Source organism: Mesoplodon bidens, assembly GCF_964165515.1.
Source record: "Mesoplodon bidens genome assembly, chromosome: 7".
Classification (NCBI taxonomy): Eukaryota; Metazoa; Chordata; class Mammalia; order Artiodactyla; family Ziphiidae; genus Mesoplodon; species Mesoplodon bidens.
In genome coordinates, this window is record NC_138164.1 from 61,686,159 (window position 1) to 61,709,223 (window position 23,065).

At 51.4% G+C, this 23,065-nt stretch overlaps 1 protein-coding gene across 5 annotated transcripts in view; it reads left to right on the forward strand.

The window, feature by feature from the left end:
• SLCO2B1 (solute carrier organic anion transporter family member 2B1) overlaps positions 1-23,065 on the forward strand; it is a 51,571-nt gene that overhangs the window by 9,827 nt on the left and 18,679 nt on the right. For 4 of the 5 annotated variants that reach the window (XM_081238940.1, XM_081238938.1, XM_081238941.1 and 1 more), the window contains exons 2-7: positions 3,773-3,903; positions 5,016-5,153; positions 6,447-6,609; positions 9,649-9,888; positions 10,122-10,220; positions 13,437-13,627. In XM_081238940.1, the coding sequence (XP_081095066.1) occupies positions 3,773-3,903; positions 5,016-5,153; positions 6,447-6,609; positions 9,649-9,888; positions 10,122-10,220; positions 13,437-13,627 (962 nt within the window). The remainder of the gene's footprint in view (positions 1-3,772; positions 3,904-5,015; positions 5,154-6,446; positions 6,610-9,648; positions 9,889-10,121; positions 10,221-13,436; positions 13,628-23,065) is intronic. The other variant, XM_081238939.1, reaches the window with a different exon arrangement.

Sequence of the window (23,065 nt, forward strand, 5' to 3'; positions counted from 1 at the left end):
TCAGAACCCAGGGGGACAGGGCCAGGGCTTCCCTCCTCCACCCAGAGGCTCACACTATAGACTGGGCCACAGGAGGGTGGAAGGTCCTGAGCTGGTCCATTGACCTTTTGCCCCCTCCCTCATCCATCCCCTGGGTTTCTTTCAGAGCTGGGGATCCAGGTCAGTGACTTCTGACCTTCCAGCCTCAGCTCCAGCCTCGTCATCTGGTTGGCCTGGCCCCTTGGGGGCGGACACTGCTGCCTTCCAGGTGGCCTGGCTAGGTTTGGTTGGGCCAAGACAGAGAAGTACATTGTACTTCTTCCCCTCATCAAATCTGTGCAAGGAGCACAGAGTGACATTGAGATGAACACCTCGGCTCATGTTCCTGCACCAACATGAGTCAGCAGAGCTAGTTACCTGTGAGCCTTGGTGTCCTCATCAGAAGCATAGAGATCATGAGATCACCAAAGGCATGGAGTTGTGGAGATGTTTCACGAGCATGCAGAATGTGCATGCAAGCCTTTACATACGTGGACAGCATGTAGCACAGGCTCTGTGCTATAGTCGGTGACTGGTCTCTACTGGTGAGAGGAACTGGGGTTCAGAAATCATCCTGTCAATCTCCTCTGGTTGAGTTTGCTTGGAACCCCCTCACCTTCTCTTCTCCTTCAAAGTGACCTCCACAGAGCCTCGCCCCAACTTCCCTTATCTAGACCAACCCCCTATCTCCTCCCTGTCAGGTGTCACTTTTGTTTCAGCATCTCCTTGTTTCCTCCGGGTGTTCTTACCCCACAAAAGGGACTCCTTCCCAGCCACACACACTTCCATTTCCTCAACCAAATTCCTCAAGCTATTTGTTTTTTTTGTTTTTGTTTTTAATTAATTTATTTTTCAAATTTTATTTATTTTTGGCTGTGTTGGGTCTTCGTTGCTGCGCGCAGGCTTTCTCTCGTTGCGGCGAGCAGAGGCTACTCTTTGTTGCAGTGCGTGGGCTTCTCATAGCAGTGGCTTCTTTAGTTGCAGAGCACAGGCTCTAGGTGCACGGGCTTCAGTAGTTGTGGCACATGGGCTCAGTAGTTGTGACACATGGGCTCAGTAGTTGTGGCACATAGGCTCAGTAGTTGTGGCTCGCGGGCTGTAGAGTGCAGGCTCAGTAATTGTAGCACACGGGCTTAGTTGCTCCACGGCATGTGAGATCTTCCTGGACCAGGGCTCAAACCCGTATCCCCTGCATTAGCAGGCGGATTCTTAACCACTGTGCCACCAAGGAAGTCCCTCCTCAAGCTATTTAAATAGACATTTTCCCAAAGATATGGCCAATAAGCAATGAGAAGATGCTCAACATCATTAGTCATTAGGGAAAATCAAATCAAAACCACATGAGGGTTGTTTGTAGTGAGGTGGATGGACCTAGAGTCTGTCATACAGAGTGAAGTTAAGTCAGAAAGAGAAAAACAAGTACCGTATACTAACACATATATATGGAATCTAAAAAAAAAAATGGTACTGATGAACCTAGTTGCAGGGCAGGAATAAAGAGGTAAACATAGAGAATGGACTCGATGACCCAGGGGTGGGGTGGGAGGGGGAAGCTGGGGCGAAGTGAGAGTGGCATGGACATACATACACGACCGGATGCAAGACAGGTGGCTGGTGGGAAGCAGCCGCATAGCACAGGGAGATCAGCTCGGTGCTTTGTGACGACCTAGAGGGGTGGGATAGAGAGGGTGGGAGGGGGGCTCAAGAGGGAGGGGATATGGGGACATGTGTATGCATATGGCTGATTCGCTCTGTTGTGCAAGAGAAACTAACACAGTATTGTGAAGCAATAATACTCCAATAAAAGTCTATTAAAAAAAACCACATGAGATATCATTTCACACCCATGAGATGGCTATAATCAAAGAGACAGACAATAATAAGTATTAGCAAGAATGTGGAGAAGTTAGAACCATCATCCATTGCTAGCAGGAGTGTAAAATGGTGTTAGAAAACAGTTTGGCAGTTCCTCAAAAAGTTAAACACAGAGTTACCATATGACCTAGGAATTCAACTCCTGGCAAGAGAACTGAGAATAAAATAAAATAAAATAAAATAAATACACACACACACACACACACACACACAAATTTGTATATGAATAGTCACCGTACCTGAAACAACACAAATGTCCATCAACAGATAAATGGTAAACAAAATGTGATTGATATATAGCCATACCCTGGAATATTATTCAGCCATTAAAAGGAATGGAGCATAGATACATGCTACAACATGGATGAACTTTGAAACATTCTGCTAAGTGAAAGAAGCCAGTCGCAAAAGACCACATACTGCATGATTTCATTTATATGAATGCATATGAAATACCCAGAATAGGCAAACCCAGAGAGCCAGAAAATAGATTAGTGGTTGTCAGGAAGTGGGAGGAGGGAGGAATGGGGAATGACTGCTAATGGGTGCAGGATTTCTTACTGGGGTGATGAATATATTCTGGAATTAGATAGTGGTGGTAGAGTATGACTTTTTGAATGTACTAAAACCACTACATTGCATACCCTGAAAGGGTAGGTTTTACGGTGTGTGAATTATATCTCAATTTTGAAAATTTCCTTAGGCTCCCAGGTATCTTGTGTGAGGAGCACAAAACCCTCCCTGGCGGTGACAGACCTCCGTAGTCCCTCCCTGAGTTTGCCTTCCATCTTCCTGGAGATGGGGTGAGGGGTCCCACACCCCCTCTCTGGGTCAGAAGTGTCCTCAGGGCAGTTTTCAGTCTCCAGAGGAACTTGTTGAATGAGCGGAAACTCCTGCCAGGTTGAGAGGCCTCTGAGACAATGGAGTGGCTTCTGCAGGAAGCGGGACCCCAGAAGGGGAGGAAGGCCAAGGAGGCCTGGGCTGCCAGGGGGTGCAGGTGGTTTTCATCTAAATGGAGGGGTGAAGTCTCCCAAGGCCGGGCTTCCAGGCTCCTCACTGAGATTAAACGTCAAGAGACCCTGAGAGATGCCTCTGAAGGGACTGCAGTGAGTGGGAGATGGACATGGTTACCATGGTTACCATGGGAGAAAACCAGACACGCATAACGGGGCCAAGAATCCAGGTTCTAACCTAGCTCTACCTCCTGAGTCATCTCCACACATGGGGCCTCAGTTTGTCCAGGGGTAAATGAGAGGGGTTAAATGGGATGACCTCTTAGCGCCCTTTCTGTGCAGACCAGCAACCTGGTTCATGTACGATTTGGGCACTGGGCTGGTTAGCTCTGTGATTATAGCCAGGGTGGTGTCCTGTGGAGGTGTTGGTATCTGTTCCAAACTACCCCCAGGAAAAGCCTTTATGTCCTGACTTTGGACCAAGACTTGACCATGCACTGGACCCCAGACCTCTGATCCTAGACTGAGCCAGACAGACCCAGACCCAGATCCAAAGTCAGCCTCCAGGGCCACTGGATGTCTCACAGATATAGGCCCCAGGGGGGCTAAGGCTGTGCATTTCTATACCAGGGCCACAGCTTAGAGGTTGTGTGGTAGCATCAGAAACTTCTCCCTGGAAGGAAGCTTTACGTTGGGAATGGAACGAAGGTGTGAATAGGTGGTCCTAGCGGGATCTGACCAGCATGGGCACATGGAGCACAAACACACCCTCTTAGGAAGGGCTCTTTCAGCACCTGGGACGTAGGAAGGCTGATGGTGCTTTGACTCAGATTCTCACCAACCCTTGAAACACCTTGGGCTACCTGGTCAGGGCCATTGTCTGGGATTCCATCTCCACTCTCATGCCCTGGCTGTCTGTCCCACAGGGCCGATTGGTGAGGAGCTCCAGGTGCCAGACAAGGACACCAAGGTCATGGTGGGCACAGAAGACACACATGGAGGCAAAGCCAGGCCAAATCCTCAAGATTTGCGGCCAAGTGTGTTTCACAGCATCAAGGTACCTCTCAGGGCCTGGCAGGAGCAGGGCCATCCAAGCCCAATGGAACAGCCTCTGCCACTTACAGGCTGTAAATGCCAAGCAAGTTGCTGCCTTTCCCTGAGCCTCAGCTTCCTCATCTGTAGAATGGGTAGCTGTGATCTATAGAAGCGCTTAGCTTGGTTTCAGGCACATGTTCTCTCCTTCCAGAGAGGCTGCTCTGTGGGCAGTGCGTGACCAGTCTTCTTGGCTCCTGTTTTTCTAGCAGGAAAGAGAAGGAGCCCAGGGATCCTGAACCTGTATGAATACTGGGAGTGCTGGCTGCAAGGGCAGCCCTAAACATCCAAGCCTTCACCAGCACCCACAGGGTGCCAGGCCCTGTGCTGGAAGCTGTCCCCACATGGTCTTATTTAGTTCTCATAATAACTTGGGGAGGCAGGGGTGTCTTCCTTGTTGCACAGATGAGGAAACCGAAACTCAGAAGAACAGACACTCTATTTTTTAAGCTCTGGCGTAAACACTCTATTTTTAATTCTTTGAAGCAAGCTTTTTCTTCTCTTAGGAATTCTGCCAGTTTTTCAGGAGGAGTGCAGGCAGGCGGGGTGTTTGGGTGAGGCTGAGTGAGGTGGGGTGGATAGCTTGGGGGTTCTCTGTGTGCAGGTGGTCTCCCAGGGGAGCTCCAGGGAAGGACTGGATGGGGTGGGATCTGGGGAGCTTCCTGGAGAAAGGGTCAGGGTGGTGGAACACGGAGCAGGGTCCAGACCAGCCTGGGGGACCTCTGGGGGTCAGAGGGGCTCCTGTCATCCTTGGCCCCATGAAGACCCTACTCTCAGTCCTGTGGATTTCAGGTCACCCCCGGACTCCTGGGGTACCCAGGACAGCTTTCCTAGATTTTAAGCCTATGTGAGAATCCATGCTTTACTCCAGTATCTCTCTCTCTCTTCTTGTTCTGGACTCTTCCTCTCTTCCTCTCTCTCCTCCTGTGTGACTGTCTCCTCTGACTCTGTTTCTCTATCTCGTGGCCTCACTTTCCCTCCCTCTCTCCAACCCCATCTCGTCTGTCCACCACCCACCCGCCACGATCTCCCCGGCCCTCCGCCCATCTGCTGCCATCACCACGGCCCCTCCGACAGTTCTTCGTGCTGTGCCACAGCCTGCTGCAGCTGGCGCAGCTCATGATCTCCGGCTACCTCAAGAGCTCCATCTCCACGGTGGAGAAGCGCTTCGGCCTCTCCAGTCAGACCTCGGGGCTGCTGGCCGCCTTCAACGAGGTACTAGCCCCGGCACAGCCGCAGGGGGGGACATTGAGGGAAACTCACCCCCCCCTTCACTGCCCCAACATAAACCCTTCCCCCCCAGTGCCACATGCAACCCCATCTTAGCTCCTTGCTATCCCACCTTTGGGGGGCCCTCTGTTGGGGGACGTGGAGGATTTTAGAGCTAGCCAGGGTCCCCATGTCCCCCCATTCTCCTTTTGGTTCCTTCACCTTTTCAGGCACCCGGTTATTGTCTGCCCCAGGAAGGAATCAGAGGAAGCCAATTCAACAGTAGTGAGAGAGGTTTAAATTAGATCAAAGGCAGAACTTGGGGACCTTGGCGTGGTTGGGGGAGGGGATGATTCCACGGTGTGGAGTTGCCCCGGGATCCACAGGCCTCTGCCTCTGGGATGACAGCCAGACAGCCAGGAGCGGACAATCTGCTTTGGGTGGATTGGGAGATCAGAGTCCAGCTGTGCCCAACCCCTTCCCCACTAGATGTTTTCACCCTCAGAAAAGGCCACAGTCCTGAGAACACTCTCTTTCTCCCTGACCCCCAGTAGATTTCTGTGAAATTCTCTCTCCCTTGGGTGATGTGTCACATTCCTCCCAACCCAAGGCCTGTGGTCTACACCGAGTCCCCAGGTGTTCCTTAGCACTTCATCCTCAGATCTCAGAGGTGGGGAGAGAACGTCATTACCTGGGGTCTTGGGCAAGTCACTCCCTGACTCTAGGCCTCAGTGTCCCATCTATAAAATGAAGAGTGACTGTCCTTCCCAGGATCAGTCCTCCCACTGACCTTCTGCTGATACTGCCCCCCTCCATCGGCAAGGAGGTAAGGGGTAAGTACCTCACCCGCGGTCACCAACCAGTGAGCCGCAGAGTGGAGTGCACAGCCCAGCTTCTGACAGCAGAGCCGCCCTTCCCTGCAAACGCTTACGTCCCCTTCAGCACCCACATCTGAGGGTTTTGATTCTAAGGCTCAAAATCCAAGCCTTAGTCCTCTGGCTTTAGACTTTCTTTATTTGTTTCTCATTCATGACTTCCCAGAAGTTCTAACACGGGGACCAACCCACATTCTAGAAAAAAATTGAACTTCTAGCCCTGTCCACGCTGCTCTTACTTCTCTCCTCTAATGGGACACTAGGGCCCTTCCTAGGAGGACCCAGAATCTGTATTTTTAAGATGGACCCAAATGATTCTTATTCAACCAGCTAGTCCATTCTACAGAAGGGAACACTGAGATTGGCGATAGCGACAAGGCCGGCCCTCTGCTCCACTTTAATGGGTCCTCTCATCCCTTTGCAGGTGGGGAACACAGCCCTGATTGTGTTTGTGAGTTATTTTGGCAGCCGGGTACATCGGCCCCGCCTGATCGGCTATGGAGCTATCCTTGTGACCCTGGCGGGCGTGCTCATGACTGTCCCACACTTCATCTCAGAGCCGTACCACTACGACCACACCAGCCCCGGTAAGAGCAGGAGGGGCTGGGCTGAGGGTATACCTGAGCTGCCGCATGACTGTGCACATGGCCCCTCCCCAGGCCTCCAGCGGTTAGGATAGGCCCAGCTTCCCAGAACACCTACTAGTCCTCCCCCCACCCTCCACTGCCTCCTTCAGCCGCAGCCCTGGTGGGTCCCTCAGGTAGCCCTGGGCAGTGGGGTAGTGGGTAGTCCCGGGGCAGAGAGGTGAGGCCCTCTGGGCATCTCTTGGTGAGGGTCTGCTTGTATGTCACTGCTTTTATTTTTGAGGTAGAGGTGGGTTTTACAATGCAGCCCACTTTAGGGCCTGGCCCGTGTGGGTCCTCAGGAAATATTTATGGATAATAATATATAATAATTTGTATATAATAACAACAGTATCACACACCACTTACTAGGCACCACTGTTCTAAGCCGTTTATGTGTATTGATGCATTTAATCCGCACAAGAAGCCAAGACATTGATGAAAGAAAGAATGAATGAGTGAATGAACAAATAAAACCATGAAAGAATTTTGGACAGGAATAGTGAAGCCCCTGTTGAGCCCAGTGGGATTTTGTTGAGAGTCAACTTGACAGATGGATGCCTGTCCCTTGGAGAACGACTCAGGCAGCCTTCCCTGTCCCATCCACCTCTCCACCCATTCACCCATCTACCCATCCACCCATCCATCCACCAACCCCTCAACAATCCATCTGGTCGTCCACCCGAGAAACCCTTAGTGCTGCCTACTTTTTGCTGGATCCTCTCAGGGGACTCAGTCCTTGCCTACTGGGAGCTCCCAGTCTGGGAGAGGAAACAGACAAACAATACCTCCCCTTCCCCCACGCATTGTATCAATTGTGTGAGGAAGGAAGAACAGGACCGCAGGAGCCCAGGGAAGGAGCCCACGGCCCAGCCTCCATCATGGAAGGCTTCCCAGAGGAGGAGTGCTGTCAGAAAGCATCCTTCCTCCCTTGTCCTCCCATCAGCTCAAACCCCGGAGCTCCTACTCTGTGCCAGGCCCAGGGGTGGAAAGATGGAGCAGGTACAACCAGCCCCGAGAAGCTGCGAGGGAGCGTGGGTTGGCGTGAGCATGGGCAGCTCTGCCGCAGGCCAGAGCGTCCAGCACCAGACAGCCAGGGGGAGCCGGTAGAGCCCTGAGTAGGGGAAGGATACTGGAGGCTGGAGTGAGCTGGAGGAGGTAGTGGTTGAGAGAAGGCGGGCATTTCAGGTGGAGGGAACCGCACAGGCAATGGCTGGGAAGTGGGGAAAGTCCAGGAAGAAAGCAGAGTGGTTATCTAGGCCTGAGTGGAGAACTGTCAAGACGCCTGACTAGGATGCTGAAAAATTACACTTCTTTACATTCCTCCGTCCAGAATCTTCACTTTAACAGGGATTTTCCCGTGCAGGGTCACACACATTCTTCATCCTCATTGCCATACAACACCCTTCTGCTCCCCATGAAACCCTAAGCAAACCTCTTCTCCTGCCTGAGCCTCAGTCTGCACATCTGTCCAATGGGTGGACAGGACTTGGTGACCACCAAGCACCCACGCTGCTCTGACATACAAGGCTATTTCATTCACTCGTTCCTCCTCATTAATGAATTACTTATCATTAGTATTTATGTGCCAGGCCCTCTGCTAGGTACTGGGGACCCAGGGGTGGGAAAAAAAAGATCTTACTAACGATCCCCATAATAATCCTCATATCTAATGTCTAGTAGGCACTGTGCACAGGCACCAATCACCACTCCTAACGCTTACAACCCTTTGAGCAGGTGTTATCTTTATCCTATTTTATAAGTGAGGAAACTGAGGCTCAGAGAAGGAGGTACTTCCCCAAGGCCCACAGCTAGTAGACATGCCCTGGTAGCCTGGCTCTAGAGCCTCTGCTCTGAACTACTGAATTATTCTGCTTCTGAATTCCATATTTGTGTAGAACTTCCATCCTAGGGGACTTGTTCAACAGATGTCAGACGAAGCCGAGCCCAGAGGGGCTGAGGGTCTCTCTGCCAAAGTCTCACCATCTTCAATCCAGGCAGTCTTGGTTGAGGGTCCAGGTCCTTGACCTTGGTTCACATGGCTTTTTCCAGCCCTAAAGAGTGGCTCTCTGGGCTGGGTGGACATGGCTCAGAGCTCCCAGAAAGGGCTGGGCCAGCCGCAGAGAGAAGGCCACTTCTACACCCGCATTCGGGATAATAATAGTATGAGGGTCTTCTTAAGTTTGCTCAGCAAATATTGGTGAGCTACAGGAAACAAATGTCTGGTACTAATTTAAGAAATTTCCCTTTAGTGCACTCTGCATCTGTGTCCCAAGCTGACACCAAGCCTCCCCATAATGAAGGTCAAGGGCACTAGAGACCTCCACAGCCCAGGCCCAGCATCCCCTCTCTTGCCTGGCCCTGCCTTTAGCCCTGGCCTTGACCTTTACGCTCTGTGAGTCAGCCATGCTGAACTTCTCAAGCTCCTGGTTCTGCATGTGCTGTGACCTCTTTCTGGAAAACCCTCCTCCACAGCCCAGGCCCAGCATCCCCTCTCTTGCCTGGCCCTGCCTTTAGCCCTGGCCTTGACCTTTACACTCTGTGAGTCAGCCATGCTGAACTTCTCAAGCTCCTGGTTTTGCATGTGCTGTGACCTCTTTCTGGAACACCCTCCTCCACCTTCCCTTTCTGGAAAATCTTGTTTGTTCTTCTCCACCCAGTTCAAACTCCACCTCCTTCAACCGCCCCCACCCCTCCCACCTAAGAGCCACTGTTGCCATGGCACTTCCACATACCTCTGCTCAGAGAGGTGGCATAGGGCAGTTTAAGAGCATGGACTCAAAGCTGGACTGCCTGGGTTCCAATCCTGGCTCTAACCCTTGCTAGTTGCTGTCTGAGCATCAGTTTTCTCATCTGTATAATGGGAGTAATGAGAGCACCCCTTCTCTGGGTTTGTTGTAGGGGTCAGATGATTTATATACAGGGCATTTAGAACAGTACCTTGCATCAGTAAGTGCTATATAAGTCTTAGGTATTGTCCTAATATTTTTTATCATCTCTCAGCAGACATGCCACAGGACTTTGAGGCCTCCCTGTGCTTGCCCACCACTAAGGTCCCAACCTCAGCTCCGGCCCCATCCAACAGCAGCTGCTCAGGCTACACAGAGGTCCAGCATCTGGCCGTGGTGGGAATAATGCTCACGGCCCAGACCCTGCTCGGCGTGGGCGGGGTGCCCATTCAGCCCTTTGGCATCTCCTACATTGATGACTTTGCCCACAACAGCAACTCACCCCTCTACCTCGGTGAGGACCTGTCCCACCCCTCGGGCTCTGAGGGAGGGCCCGGCCCAGGTCGGGCTAAGTATGAGTCCCTGACCTCTGCCCCATGTGGCTGGTAAAGGGCCAGAGAAGCCCTGGAGAGCTCTCCGGCCCTGACCAGGGGAGATGGGCTGCTCTTGCCCGCTGGAGGCTGGGCAGGCACTAACCTGCAGAGGGAAGCCGGGCTAGAGGGGTCTAACCTAGGCTTCCTGTTGCAGGGATCCTGTTTGCAGTGACCATGATGGGGCCAGGCATGGCCTATGGGCTGGGCAGCCTCATGCTGCGCCTTTACGTGGACATTGATCGAATGCCAGAAGGTGAGCCTCAGAGCACACAGTTGTCCCCAGGGGCACATAGACACAGCTGACTGACCACTGGTCTCATAGGAGACACTGAGCCAGGGGACCCAGGTTCAAATCCCAGCAACCCCATGACCTTGGACATGCCTCTTAACCTCTCTGAGCCTCAGCTTTCCCATCTTTGAGATGCTCTCTGTCCCGCCCACCTCCCAAAGCTCTAATCAGAATGCAGTGAGAATGTGGAGATAAGCTATAAGGAGCTGTCAGATGGAGAGTTCTAGTTGTTGTCACTATTGTTATGTGTCTTCACCTCGTTCCACCCCTGAGCTCCCCCAGGCCCCCAGCCCCCTGCTCAGATACGCTGTGGAGCAGACAGGGCCACATACCCTTCTTGGCCTGTGGGGCACTCCCATCTGTCAGGGGACAAGCCTCAGGACACAGAGAGGACACTGGCATGCCGGAGAGAACTTTGGAGCAGGACTCAGCTACATTGGCCATCTCAGGTGGGAAATCCACTGGGTGACCTCTAAGGACCCTTCCAGCTCTGACCACCTCAGAGCCTGACAACCTGTGCTGAGGGCACCGTGTGGGGAATAGCGGTCTCTGATCCAGGTAGTGGTCAGTGTGGGCCAAGGAGTGGAACTGAAGCTGGGTCTGAAGGCAGCCAGGAGGGAGGAGTGTTGGGGATCCCAGAGCTCTGGTGCTCTGTGAGGAGTGGGAGTAGAATTTTTTTATAAGAGGTCACTGGGGCATCTCAGCTGCCTCTGGTCACACCAAGTAGCTCTGAGCCCCCAGCTCTGCCTTCTGCATCGTGCTGCTCAGATGTCCCATCCCTCACCTGGAGACTTTCCAGCAAGCCCTAGAAGCCTCAGGTGACACATGTACAGGTAGATGGACAGGCAGATTCTGTTTCTTGTTCTCTGGCTTTTGCCTATGGGTGCCTCCAGTCAGGACAGGCCTGGGCAGCTCTGAACAAGAGTCGCTAGGGATAACACTGCCCCACCTCCCTTCCTTCTAGAAAGCTGGGCCAGGAGCCAAATGTGGACTCTGGTTGTAACTCCTCTCTCCCTCAATGGAACAGTCTTGGGAGTCAGGAGTCAGTTTCCCAGACACACCCCAGCTCAGGGGATGGGGGCATGTTTCTGGCTCTGTTGACATCATCCTGGCAGCTATGCCACCTTCACAGGCAGATGTGGCATTCCTGTGGACCATTGTGCCACCTCCCTAGTCCTTCTTTCTCTCTGGGGGATTGCATGGGTTGGGCGGGTCATATCGACTGCAGGCACAGACTGGTATGTGAGAAGCGGATCTGAGATGTGTGTGTGAGTTCCCACCAGCCTGGCACAGAAGCCAGGGGAATAATAAGTGGAGGAGGAAATCAGTGCAGAAGCCAACTTTGTCCCCAGTTTTACAGATGCATTTGCTGAGTGCTGACTGTGTACTCTGGCCCCTGTCCAGGAGGAGCTCAGGATCAAGCACCTGGGAATTAGCCCCACTCATGGGGTTGGTGTCATCATGCATTTGTATTGTTAGAAAGTGTTTGCAGGGCTTCCCTGGTGGCGCAGTGGTTGGGAGTCCGCCTGCCGATGCAGGGGACATGGGTTCGTGCCCCGGTCTGGGAAGATCCCACATGCCGCAGAGCGGCTGGGCATGTGAGCCATGGCCGCTGAGCCTGCGCGTCTGGAGTCTGGAGCCTGTGCTCCGCAACGGGAAAGGCCACAACAGTGAGAGGTCCGCGTACTGCAAAAATAATAATAATAATAAAGTGTTTGCAGACGCTGTGGTAGTTGAAGGAGGAGGTACCCAACTCAGTCTTGGGGTCAAGAGGTCTAATGGGAGAGATGGGCACTCCAGTCAGGAGGTACACCTGGGATAATCTTGTCCTAATTACACCTGGAGGGGGATCAAAATCACCTGGGGAATTTTTTTAATGTTTTTTTATTGTGGTAAAAGTCACATAATGTAAAACATACTATTTTAACCATATTTAACTGCATAGTTCAGTGGCATTAAGTACATTCACATTGTTATGCAACTCTCACCATCCTCCCTCTCCTGAATTCTTCACCTTCCTAAACTGAGGCTCTGTCCCCATTAAACACTAACTCCCCATATTCCCCCTCCCCACCTCCCATTCCCACCCTCACCCCTACACCCTGGCCTCTGGCATCTACCAATGTACTTTCTGACTCTATGAATTTGACTTTTCTAGGTACCAAGTATAAGTGGAATCAAACAGTATTTGTCTACACATAACGTATATTGGAATGCATTTTTTTTTTTTTTTTTTTTTTTTTGTGGTACGCGGGCCTCTCACTGTTGTGGCCTCTCCCGCTGCGGAGCACAGGCTCCGGACGCGCAGGCTCAGCGGCCATGGCTCACGGGCCCAGCCGCTCCGCGGCATGTGGGATCTACCCGGACCGGGGCACGAACCCGTGTCCCCTGCATTGGCAGGCAGACTCTCAACCACTGCGCCACCAGGGAAGCCCGGAATGCATTTTTAAGATTAACTTAATGTATGTCCTGCAAACAGATTGTACCTTCTTTTTTTTTTTTTTTCTTTTCTCCCTGTGCTATACAGTAGGTGGGGAACTTGTTAAAGGCACAGATTCTTTGGTCACCTTCCCACCCCATCCTGTGGCAGTTCTGAGCTGGTCATGGGTAAGGCCAGGTTTTTTTGACAAGCACCCCTTGTGATTTTAATCATCGCGCAGGTCTGAGAACCACAAGAGTCATCCTAGCCATCAGTTTCGTAATAATAATCACAGTAGTAACAGTAAGCAAAGAGAAAACACCCATGTAGACGTTCTACATGCCAGCACTATTCTAAGCGCTTTACACGTATTAGTTTCTATGATTCTCACATCAGCCTTATGATATAAGTGCTACTAATATCTGTACTTTACAGAGGAGGAAACTGAGGCACCAAGAGGTTAAGCAACTTGCCCAAGGTTATGTTAGTAATGGAATTCAGACCCAGCGGTCCATTTCCAAAGTCCATGACCTTGACCACGACACACATTGCCTTAATAGTTGAAAGAGTTGAGGCCCAGGAAGGGTCAGGGACTTGCCCAAGGTCACACAGGATATACTAACTGGCAGAGGCACAACTGGAACTCAGATCTCCTGACTCCCAGCACAGGCCACTTCATGTCTCAAGAGGCCAGTCCCAGGGTGGTGGCCAAGAAGTGACAGCCCATCCTGACCCTAATATCACATGGTCTTCTCTTCTAGGTGGCGTCAGCCTGACCTCAAAGGACCCCCGATGGGTGGGTGCCTGGTGGTTGGGCTTTCTCATCTCCGCTGGCACGGTGGCCCTGGCTGCCATCCCCTACTTCTTCTTCCCCAAGGAGATGCCCAAGGAGAAGCATGAGCTTCGCTTCCGGCGAAAGGTCTTGGCAGTTTCAGACCCACCTGTCAGCAAAGTAAGCCCCCTCCATGCCCCACTCTAGTCCAGGCTCCACCCCCAACCCACGTGTCCTCCTTTATAACTTTAAACTCCATCCCTCCTGGGCACTGCACGTCACAGCTTACAAAGCCATCTCCCCGACGTCCCTGCACAGTGTGCATTTCCTGCCCCTCCACAGCTGAGGAGCTCGAGGGCCAGAGATGGAAGTGACCTACCCAAGATCACGAGACCAGCAAGGACAGTGCTGGAACTAGAACCCAACCCTGTCTGAGCCTACTCCCCTCATTCTAACCACTACCCTACCGCCTCTCTGCTTGTTGCTTAAAGTGTTTGGTAGATTCGGAACGTGCTATAGCAATGTCGAGAACTGGGAGGAGGTGGAGGGTTTGCAGGAGGGTCTGGGAAGGCTTCTCTAAAGAGAGGGGAGTCGAACTGGACAATGAAGGACGTGTGGAAGCGTGGAAAGGAAAGGGAGGGGCATTCTCGGTGTGGAAACAGCCTGGGCAAAGGATTTGGCTATAGAAATGAACCTGGCCTTTTCAGGGACAGTGAGGGGACAGACATGTACTGAGTGCCTCCCTGGGGCCAGGCGTCAGTCTGGACCCTGGGGCTCAGCACATGGTCTCCACCCTTACTTAAACCAGGCACAGTCTGGACTCTGAGGACGGAGTCTCTTTAAGAGACAGAGAAGTTGTTAAGATAAGTAACAACTGGCGAGGTACTGCAGGGGTATCTCACTGAATTCTGCTACTCGGCTCATGGTCTTTCCTCAGAGGATGACACTGAGGCCCAGAAGGTGCAAGGATGTGCTCAAGGTCACAGGTAGTAGGAGAAGGCAGGACCATGTGAGGCCACTGGGCAGGAGAGATGATTCTGGTCCAGGGACCTCTAAGTTTTCCAGGGACCCACAAAAACACGAGGCCCGAAAAACAATAAATTGGCTCTAAAATACAAAAGAAGACAAAATAGAAACGTCTTATAAAAGCTCAATGGTATGTCATTAGCGTCAGCTTCATTAACTTTTCCTTAATACTCATACACATTTCATTACATTCTGAAAATTTGTGCATTAGACTTTCTTTTGTCCCAAGTCTGGGAGTATAAAGGAAAAATACTCCTGTTTTACCTTTACCTGTCCCCACGCAATTATTTCTGTGGATTTGATTGTTTGCTGGAGTGGCTCACAGAACTCAGGAAAACACTGACTTATATATACCAGTTTATTACATAATAAAGGATATGGTAAATGATACAGATGAACAGCCAGATAAAGAGATACATAGGGTGAGGTCTGGGAGGGTGCCGAGCACAGGAGCTCTGTCCCTGTAGAGTTGGGTACATCACTCACCTGGCTGTGTTCTCCAACCTAGAAGCTCCCTGAACCCTATACTATTGGGATTTTTTATGGAGGCTTCATCATGTACACATGATGGATTATTAACTCCCTTTTAGCCTCTCTCTCCTCTCTGCAGACTTAGGGGACGGTGGTGGGCTGAAAGTTCCAAGCTTCCAATCATGGCTTGGTCCTTCTGGTGACCAGCCCTCATCCAGGAGCCCACCAGAGTCACCTCATTATAACAAAAGATGTTCCTATCACCAGGAAATTCCAGGGGATTTCGGGGCTCGGTGTCAGATGCTCTTACCACTCAGGAAATTATGATCTTAGGAGCTCTGTGTCAGGAACCGGGATCAAAGACTAAATATTAGATCAAAAGATTCTCCTAACACCCTTATTTACAAGAGTTTTAGGACCTCTGTGCCAGGATTTTGAGAAATCACAAACAGTCATAAATTAAGGAAGTTAGTTGTTGCTAAGTAATTCAATTTCAAAGGGACAATTTTTTAAAATCCTGTCAAATATTTTGCAGCAAGAATAATTCAATTTACTGTTGCAGGTTGGTGCATTTGAATATGTTTGCTGTAATGTGAGGTAGTGCCTCATCCTTAGAGCAAGAAAATTTAGGCCTAAGCGGAAGGGCTGAAAATGTCTCTGCCTGGAAAAGCTGGGACTTGACCCCAAGTCATTCTGATACCACACCTGGCTGCCTTCACCAGCCCATCTCCCACCCGCTGCTGCAGCAGAGGCTATATACATGGGTTTGGGGGGACCAAAGAAAATTGTTGTTGGGACAGCCAGCAGGGGCCAGAACAGGAAAAGGCTCGCCTTCCAGCTTCAAGAGCAGTGGGCAGCCCTGGAGGGAGTCCTATGGCTTTAGCACCAGGTGCTAAGAACAGAAGGGATTGGAAGGGACAGGGGAGTGTGCAGAGAGCAGCTGGGGGCGGGGAGATTCATGTGACAGCTGTGGTGTCGGTCCAGGCAGGAACCAGCGCATCGTCAGTGAGGCAGGGTGTGGGGATGAGTCCAAAGAGCCACGCAGGAGTGGGGGCTGCACAGACCTGGATCTTGCTCTACTATGGGACGGGCATCCCAGAGGCAGCGAAGGGCTGATGCTGGTTCAGAGGCAGGCGAGGCAGGCGTTGGAGAGAGACCAGTTTCAGGGGAAGAAGACAGCTTGGAACCACAGATGGTCCTTCCTGGTCCTGCCTAGCTCACGCCAAAATGTGAATGAGAAGAAATTCCTGGAACTTGGGGGAGAGTTCTTAGAAGCAAGGGTGATCACAGAGGAAGGAAGGGAAGAGACTGGGTTGCCAGTTATGGGTAATCTCCAAGCTGGGTCTTGCCACAGAGAAGGGGCACTTCTCTGTTCTGAATTTGAACAGAGAAGAAGTGCCACTTGAGCCATGGGGTAGAAGAGGTGGAAGAAACAAGGGCGAGCCTCGGCTATGCTGGGCTCAGTCATAAGTCAGTCATGTGACCTTGAGCAAGTCACTTCCCCATTCTGTTCTGTTGTGTATGATGCTGAGTTTAGATTCCTGGAGCAGTATTCTGTGGGCCTCGGATTCTGAGAATGCACTATTCCTTGAGTCGAAGCTGCTGTGATGCAGAGATTCAGATTTTTAGAGCTGTGTCTCTGTGATGACTTGAAACCCTGGCTCCCTCGCTGTGAACCTGTCTGGCTGTCTGGATTCATTCTCTCAGCACATCGGGGATGGGGAGTGTGGAGGGAAGGTGGTGAGAGGTTCTTAAAAAAGAACTGATGGCTGAGAACATGATGATCTGCTTCCAGCAGCATTCAGGCAATAAATATTGATGTGGGAGGAACTGTTCCCCCGCCTCCTGAGGCTGCCTAGGCTGGGTCTGCTTGCAGTTGCTTCGGCTGGCCCAGCCCACTCAGGCCACTGATGGGGAGGGGGATGGACCAGGAGGAAGGGCCCAGTTAGGCAAAATTGGCAGCCAGAAAGTCCAGGTCCTCATACATGGGATGTGTATCTTCCACAGGAGTAGGAACAGGCAAGGGGAGAAAGTGAAGTGGGGAACTATTTCTGAAGTCCCTTCAAGCACCTCCTCCCAGGCTCAGGGACCCTCTAAATACCCTCCTAGAAGTAAATGCAGCTTTTACTGGTATCCAGGAGATAGTGGTATATTATATAAGGATTGCGTGACCCAGAGAAGGTCTCTGGCCTCCGTCTCCCTGTCTGTACGATACGCAGAAGACTGGACAAAGTCTGCTAGCTCTGGCAGGTTCACTGGTGTCTCCTTTAAATGGCTCCCTGCCTATGGGGCAGTACATGAGCACTTTTACAGGAGGACTGAGGGGTGTATCCCACAGCCCTTGCCCCAAGGAGCTCTCAGGTAGTGAAAGAAGGCCAGGAGCAGACAGACGGAGGATGACTGGATGACAGCTCAGGTTTCTCCCATGGCCAGTGCTTAGAGTCCTCTGCCAGGGGGGAGGGGATTAATAGTCTCCACAGAGAAGACTATGGGATGGGGGATGGGGGAGGCCATACTGGCATGGGAGGGGCAGGAGCTCTGCTTCCTGCCTTTGGCTCTGTCCATGTGTCTGTGACCTCAGAGCTCAGGTGGCCACCCAGACGTCTTTCTAGAAGTGAACCAGGGCAGGCCTCACCTCTCTCAGGCCTCAGTCTCCCTGTCTACAATTAGCCAGTTTCTAAGGTCCTGTCAAGCTGCCGGACTCCTGGCACATGGCTCTGCAGAGCCCATAGAGTAAAGATGGCCTCTTAGGGGCTCCCTAGCAGGTCAACTGGGCCCATATAGCTTTGTGGCTGTAGGATCCCATTCAGCCAGCAGCCCTCTTGTGCTCTCCTTAGGCCCTTCTGAGCTACCCTTCGGGCTGGACCAGGGGCTGAGAACAGATCCCCTGGAGATCCTGTGTCCCTACCCAGACTCTGAGCACCACTGGCCTCTGTCATGTTTCCCAGCAGCCTCAGTGTCTGTTATTCTGGGGTATATCCCAGAATCTGGGATTAGAATATTACCTGGTTTTAAAGTTCTATGTTTCTAGTAGTTGAAGATTCTCGAGTATTTATGTTCTATTATTCTAAGATTCTGTGCCTCAAATGCTGTGTGACTCCCAAAATTCACATTTCTAAATAGCTACAATTTTGGCCTGAGTCTATGAAATCCATTGTCTCCCAGTCATTAACCTTGATGTGCTTCTTTGGGAAAATGTTCAGGGATGGGGACAGGAGTGGGCAGTGGCAATGGCCTTGAAAACCTAGGACTTAGGGCCCGTCTGTTGGGGTCTGCCCAGGCGGAAGGCCCCTGTTCCCCTGGGACTTTGTGCTCCCACTGCAGCCCCTGTGAGATTCAGGGTGACACAGGTCTTCCCTCTGCCTGGAGTCTCTCCCTTGCTGGCACTGCCTCCAGGGCCCTCCCAGCCAGCTTGGGAGCCCTCTTGTTTCCTTCCCCATCCCAGGTGACCCAAGCCTGTGACTCCCCCCTCACCCCACCTCAGCTCTCTAAGGTAGAAGGACCTGTGTGATCATCCAGTTCAACGCCCACTCCTTCTTTCAGACAGAGGGATTGAGGCCCAGAGAGGGTCAAGGTTGTGCCCAGAGCTTGGCCAGCACCACCTCTCCCTGCACCCATCTGTACAAGGCCAGGTCTTGGCCCCAAAGGGCTGAAGAGAGCCTTCCTCTCCCTGGCCTGGTGTAGATCAGAGCTTCCTCATACACTGGGGCTGGAAGGCCCTTTGGAGTGATCTGCTCAAGTGGTTTTCAAATTGCACCCCATAGAACCCAAAGGGTGCCACCATAGGGAGACTGAAGAGAGGGGTCCCCCAGCAGGACTAAGGACCTTCCTCTCCTACACACACACACACACACACACACACACACACACACACACACACACACACACACTTCAATCAGACCAGTTCTACTTTTCAGTGTTTTTATACCAGTCTCTTGAGTGAGATTTCACTTGGGAAAAGGGTTCTGTTGCAAAAACCAGTTTTAAAAACATTGATTTAGTCCAATACCACCAAATGAGAGAGGAGGAGACTGAGGCTAAAGGAGAGAGGTGTTTGGTAGCTGAGCTGGCCCATGAGGCACCATGTAAGTGTTTCCTTAGCGTCTGAGTTGGAGGCATCGCTTAGTGGCAGGGAGGAAGGCCAACAGCAGCTTTGTCTGCACCATCCTGACCTGGGTATGAATTCTGACTCTGTCACTTACTAAGTCTGAAATCTATAAAATGGGTATAAGCATACAATCTATATTTTGGGGGGTTTGTAAGAAGGAGATGAGGCAAAGTGTTGAGGTGGGTGGTTCAATACCGGACATGCAGGCTCAGTAACCAGGAGTGCTTGTTCTTAGCATGGACTAGGCCAGCTCTTAAAAGGAAAAATTACCTTTTTTTCCAATATTCTTCTCAGATGCTTCTCTATATCCTACTTGCACTATATTCCATAAAAAGTTTGAGACAGCTCACACCAAATACATGTACAGTACTAGTAAGAGAGTGAGAAATTAGGCCAACATGTACTGCCTACTCTGTACCACCCACTGTTCTAAGCCCTTTGTATGAATTAGCCCATTTAATCCCTATAACCCACCTATGAAATAGGTTCAGCTATTACCCCCATTTTACTCCCGAGGGACCGAGTTACAGAGAGATTAAATAACCTGGTGGCATGGCCAGTGAAAGGTGGAGCTGGGATTCAGGCCCAGGAAGAACCATCGCAGGGCCTGTGCTGAGTCACTCAATCAAGACCAAGACCACTCGTTGAAACACTTATTTGGTCCTGAGCTTTCTGGTAGCCACAGGTAAAAGAGGCGCGGCCAGTTGCAAGAATCCCATTGTAAGAGAGCCAGGAGCACACCGCTCCCTCAAAGAAGCTCAGATGTCCAGGACCTCTGCTAAGAAGACATGATCTCCCTCCCATAGAGGATAGGAGGTTAAACAGATAACCCCATCCCTGTGGCTGCTTCCTGTGGCCAGATGTGATGGAAACTGAGGGCTGGCAGAGAGTTCCACATCACCCACCAGGGTCAGCGCTGGCTCCGTGGGTCTGGGATCACAGCCCCGGCTCAGAGCCTTCAAGGAACCCAGCTTCCTCTAAGGACAGCTCCTGGGCCCCCTGAGGCCCCACAGGCAGTGGGACCTTCCTCGTGCTGGACCACACACAGCGTCCCAGGTCCCCCGGGCTGCAGCAGTCAGCACACAGCCCGAGAGGGGAAGTTCTGACAGTCTCCCTCAGCCCAGACCTGCTGACCTGGGGAAACCACAGCCCAGATTGGTCATACTCTGAGCCCCACTCTGAGCAGAGGCTCGATGATTCCTGTTTCTGGGCCCACTATTAGTTGGAAGTCCTCAAAACAGATGTGGGGAGAGAAGCGGAAACTTCTGGAGAGCACAGAGACAGGGGCTGGAGGTCAGTGTTCCCAGCACCCACAGAAGAAAGCCCAAGTCCCTCAGCCTGGCCCTCCGAACCACCCTGCTTCTGTCCCGAGAGACTCTTGAGAGGTTCTTGGCTGTCGTCAGTTAGTTTCTCCCACTTCCCAGACACCCCTCTTCCCACCCCTGCCCTTCTGCTAGTATATGTCCCTGTCTCAAATAACCCTTCCCTTCCTATCTCTCCAATCCCAGAGCTCACCTCTGCCTGGATGCCCTCCTGACCCCGCAACCCCTGAAGGTCTGTCCCTCCCCTCCCATCCCCAAAGCCCAGAGGTCAATATGGGCACAGCGGGTGGTAATAAAGCCTCGTCTTCCAATTACTCCCTGGGTGACACTTGCCCTTTGGGGGCTCCGCTTCCTCTTCTGTGAAACAGGTGCAGTAATAGTCCCCACACTAGACTGTTGTGGGAATTAAATGACAGGGTAGATGTGAAAGTGCAGTGTAGACCACATAGGGTTATACATGTGGCTGCAGATGACACTGTGGTTGTTTTTACTGTTTACCTGGGGACAAGGAACCCCAGGCAAGGATCTCACAAGATGTTGCCTGTCTGAAGGGCAAGACTGCCTCTCCTTGATAGGAAGCCTAGGAAGTTGTCAATCTATCCCCACCCTTCTTACTTCCATTCCTGGGGCAACACCCCTCTCGCTCCGGGACCCTGGACCTTCCCACACGCTCTCTCACAGCTTGGCTAGGACTGAGAACAGAATAAGGAGATTCTCTAATTCTCCTTAAAGCAGCATGTCCCAAAGAAATATCACGTGAGCCACAAATGTTGTTCTAAATGGTCTGCTAGCCGCATTCAAAAGGAAAAGAAATTAATTTGAAGAAGAATTTTCTTTAATCCATTATATTTAAAACATGCTCATTTTAGCATATCGTAACTATAAAAAACTAATTGTGAGATATTTTCCGTTCCATTTTTGCATACCGAGTCTTTGAAATGCAATGTGTAGTTTACACTTACGGCCCATCTCAATTTGGACCAGCCATAGTTCCCGTGCTCAGTGGCCACATGCGGCTGGTGGCTGCGTCAGACAGCACAGCTCTGAGATATAAATGCATAATAGACCCACAGTGCCTTATCCAGAGAAACAAGACTCAGATTTCAGGCCCCTTCACATCACCCCACGAAGGTGCCTCCGAATTCTGCCAGCCCTGCACCATACTTCTGATTCACAAGGCTTGGTGGGTAAAGTGTAAGTTTCCAACTCGGGCAGGCTTGAGCTCAGATCTTAGTTCTGCCACGTGCTAGTTGTGTGATGTTGTGGAAGTTACTGTTGACTGAAAAAAAAAAAAAAAGCACAACATGAGAGTTGTGAATTAAGTTTTATTTGGGGCAAAATGAGGACTATAGCCTGGGAGACAGCATTTCAGATATCTCTGAGAAACTGCTCCAAAGAGGTGGGGGGAAGGTCAGTATGTATGTGATTTTGGTGAAGCCGGGGAGGGAGGTGTGGTACATGCAATCAAGCACACATTTTTGTAGAAGGTTGCTGCTAGGAGCAGACATCACCATGAAGGATTTTAGTGCTTTTCTAGATATGAGGAGATGCACAAACTGGGCTCATAAAATCTTCTCCTGAAAATATCTAACTATCTGAAGGCCTGTTCTGCCAGTTTTTCCCAGAGCACAGCGTGTCTTATTCCTGGTCTCCACCCTGAACTCCTTTCAGGGGATGTTGAAGGTCAGCGGTCACAGCGGCTTGTGATTTAGTCCTTGTGGAGGTAGAGGCAGACGGCAAGTGCCAGGTTTTAGTCGGCATTACCTAACCTCACAACTTATTTGCTCCTGTGTGGCGTGTAAGTCTCCTTCCTTTGCAGGTCCCAGTGAGGCTGGAGCAGGGGCCACCAGCCCACATACCAGTGGCCTGGCATGCCTGGAGTCTCCGTTCTGCTAGGCCCTGGGGGCTCAGTGTGGACCCTTTGCCCGCCCTTGAACCAGCAGCCATCTCTGAGCTTGCTGCCAGCACAATAGCATCTCCTGTTGATGTTCTCATTTTCCTTCCAGGCGTTGCCTGCACCCACTGCCTGTGGGAGCCATCTCTTGCACTCCTTCTTTTCATAGATGTTTCACAGACATCCACTATTTCACTCCAGTCCCTGTGCTAGGCATCAGGGTTTCAACAGAGAACAAGGTAAACGTGGTCCCTGCTCTTGCAGAGCTCAGAGTTCAGCAAGGGAGAGACACTGAACAAGGTTTTACTCAGACCCTAAGTGTGTATAAGATAGATAGTTATTTTTCTCTGAAAATCAACTTAACTTCTACTCTGAATGCCCATCCTCCTGGCTCAGTAGGAAATTCAACTTCAGCCTTTCTCAGGGCTCCCCCACCAAGGTGAAGCAAAGGTCCTGAGGTCTTACAGGGTGTCCAGGCACCAGGGAGGTCCTATCCTCACCCCCACCGCACCCCTAGCAGGTATCAGCCTCAATCCATCCTGGTCCATGTGATCCCCCTTAACGTGCTAGGAGCTGAGAAGCTCCATGTGGCTGGGAGCATGGGGACCCAGTCTCCTTAAGTCATTCTGCAGCCTGCCCCTCAGAAGTGAACTGCTTCCTTGGGTACTGTCGCAGAGGCTATGTGGCTTCCTGCTTCTCAGGGAACCCCTCTCTCCTCTCCCTCTCCTCACAGCCCCCCTCCCCACCCCCCAAAACACCCAGAGTAATCTTCTCAAGGGCATCAGACTTTGGAAACA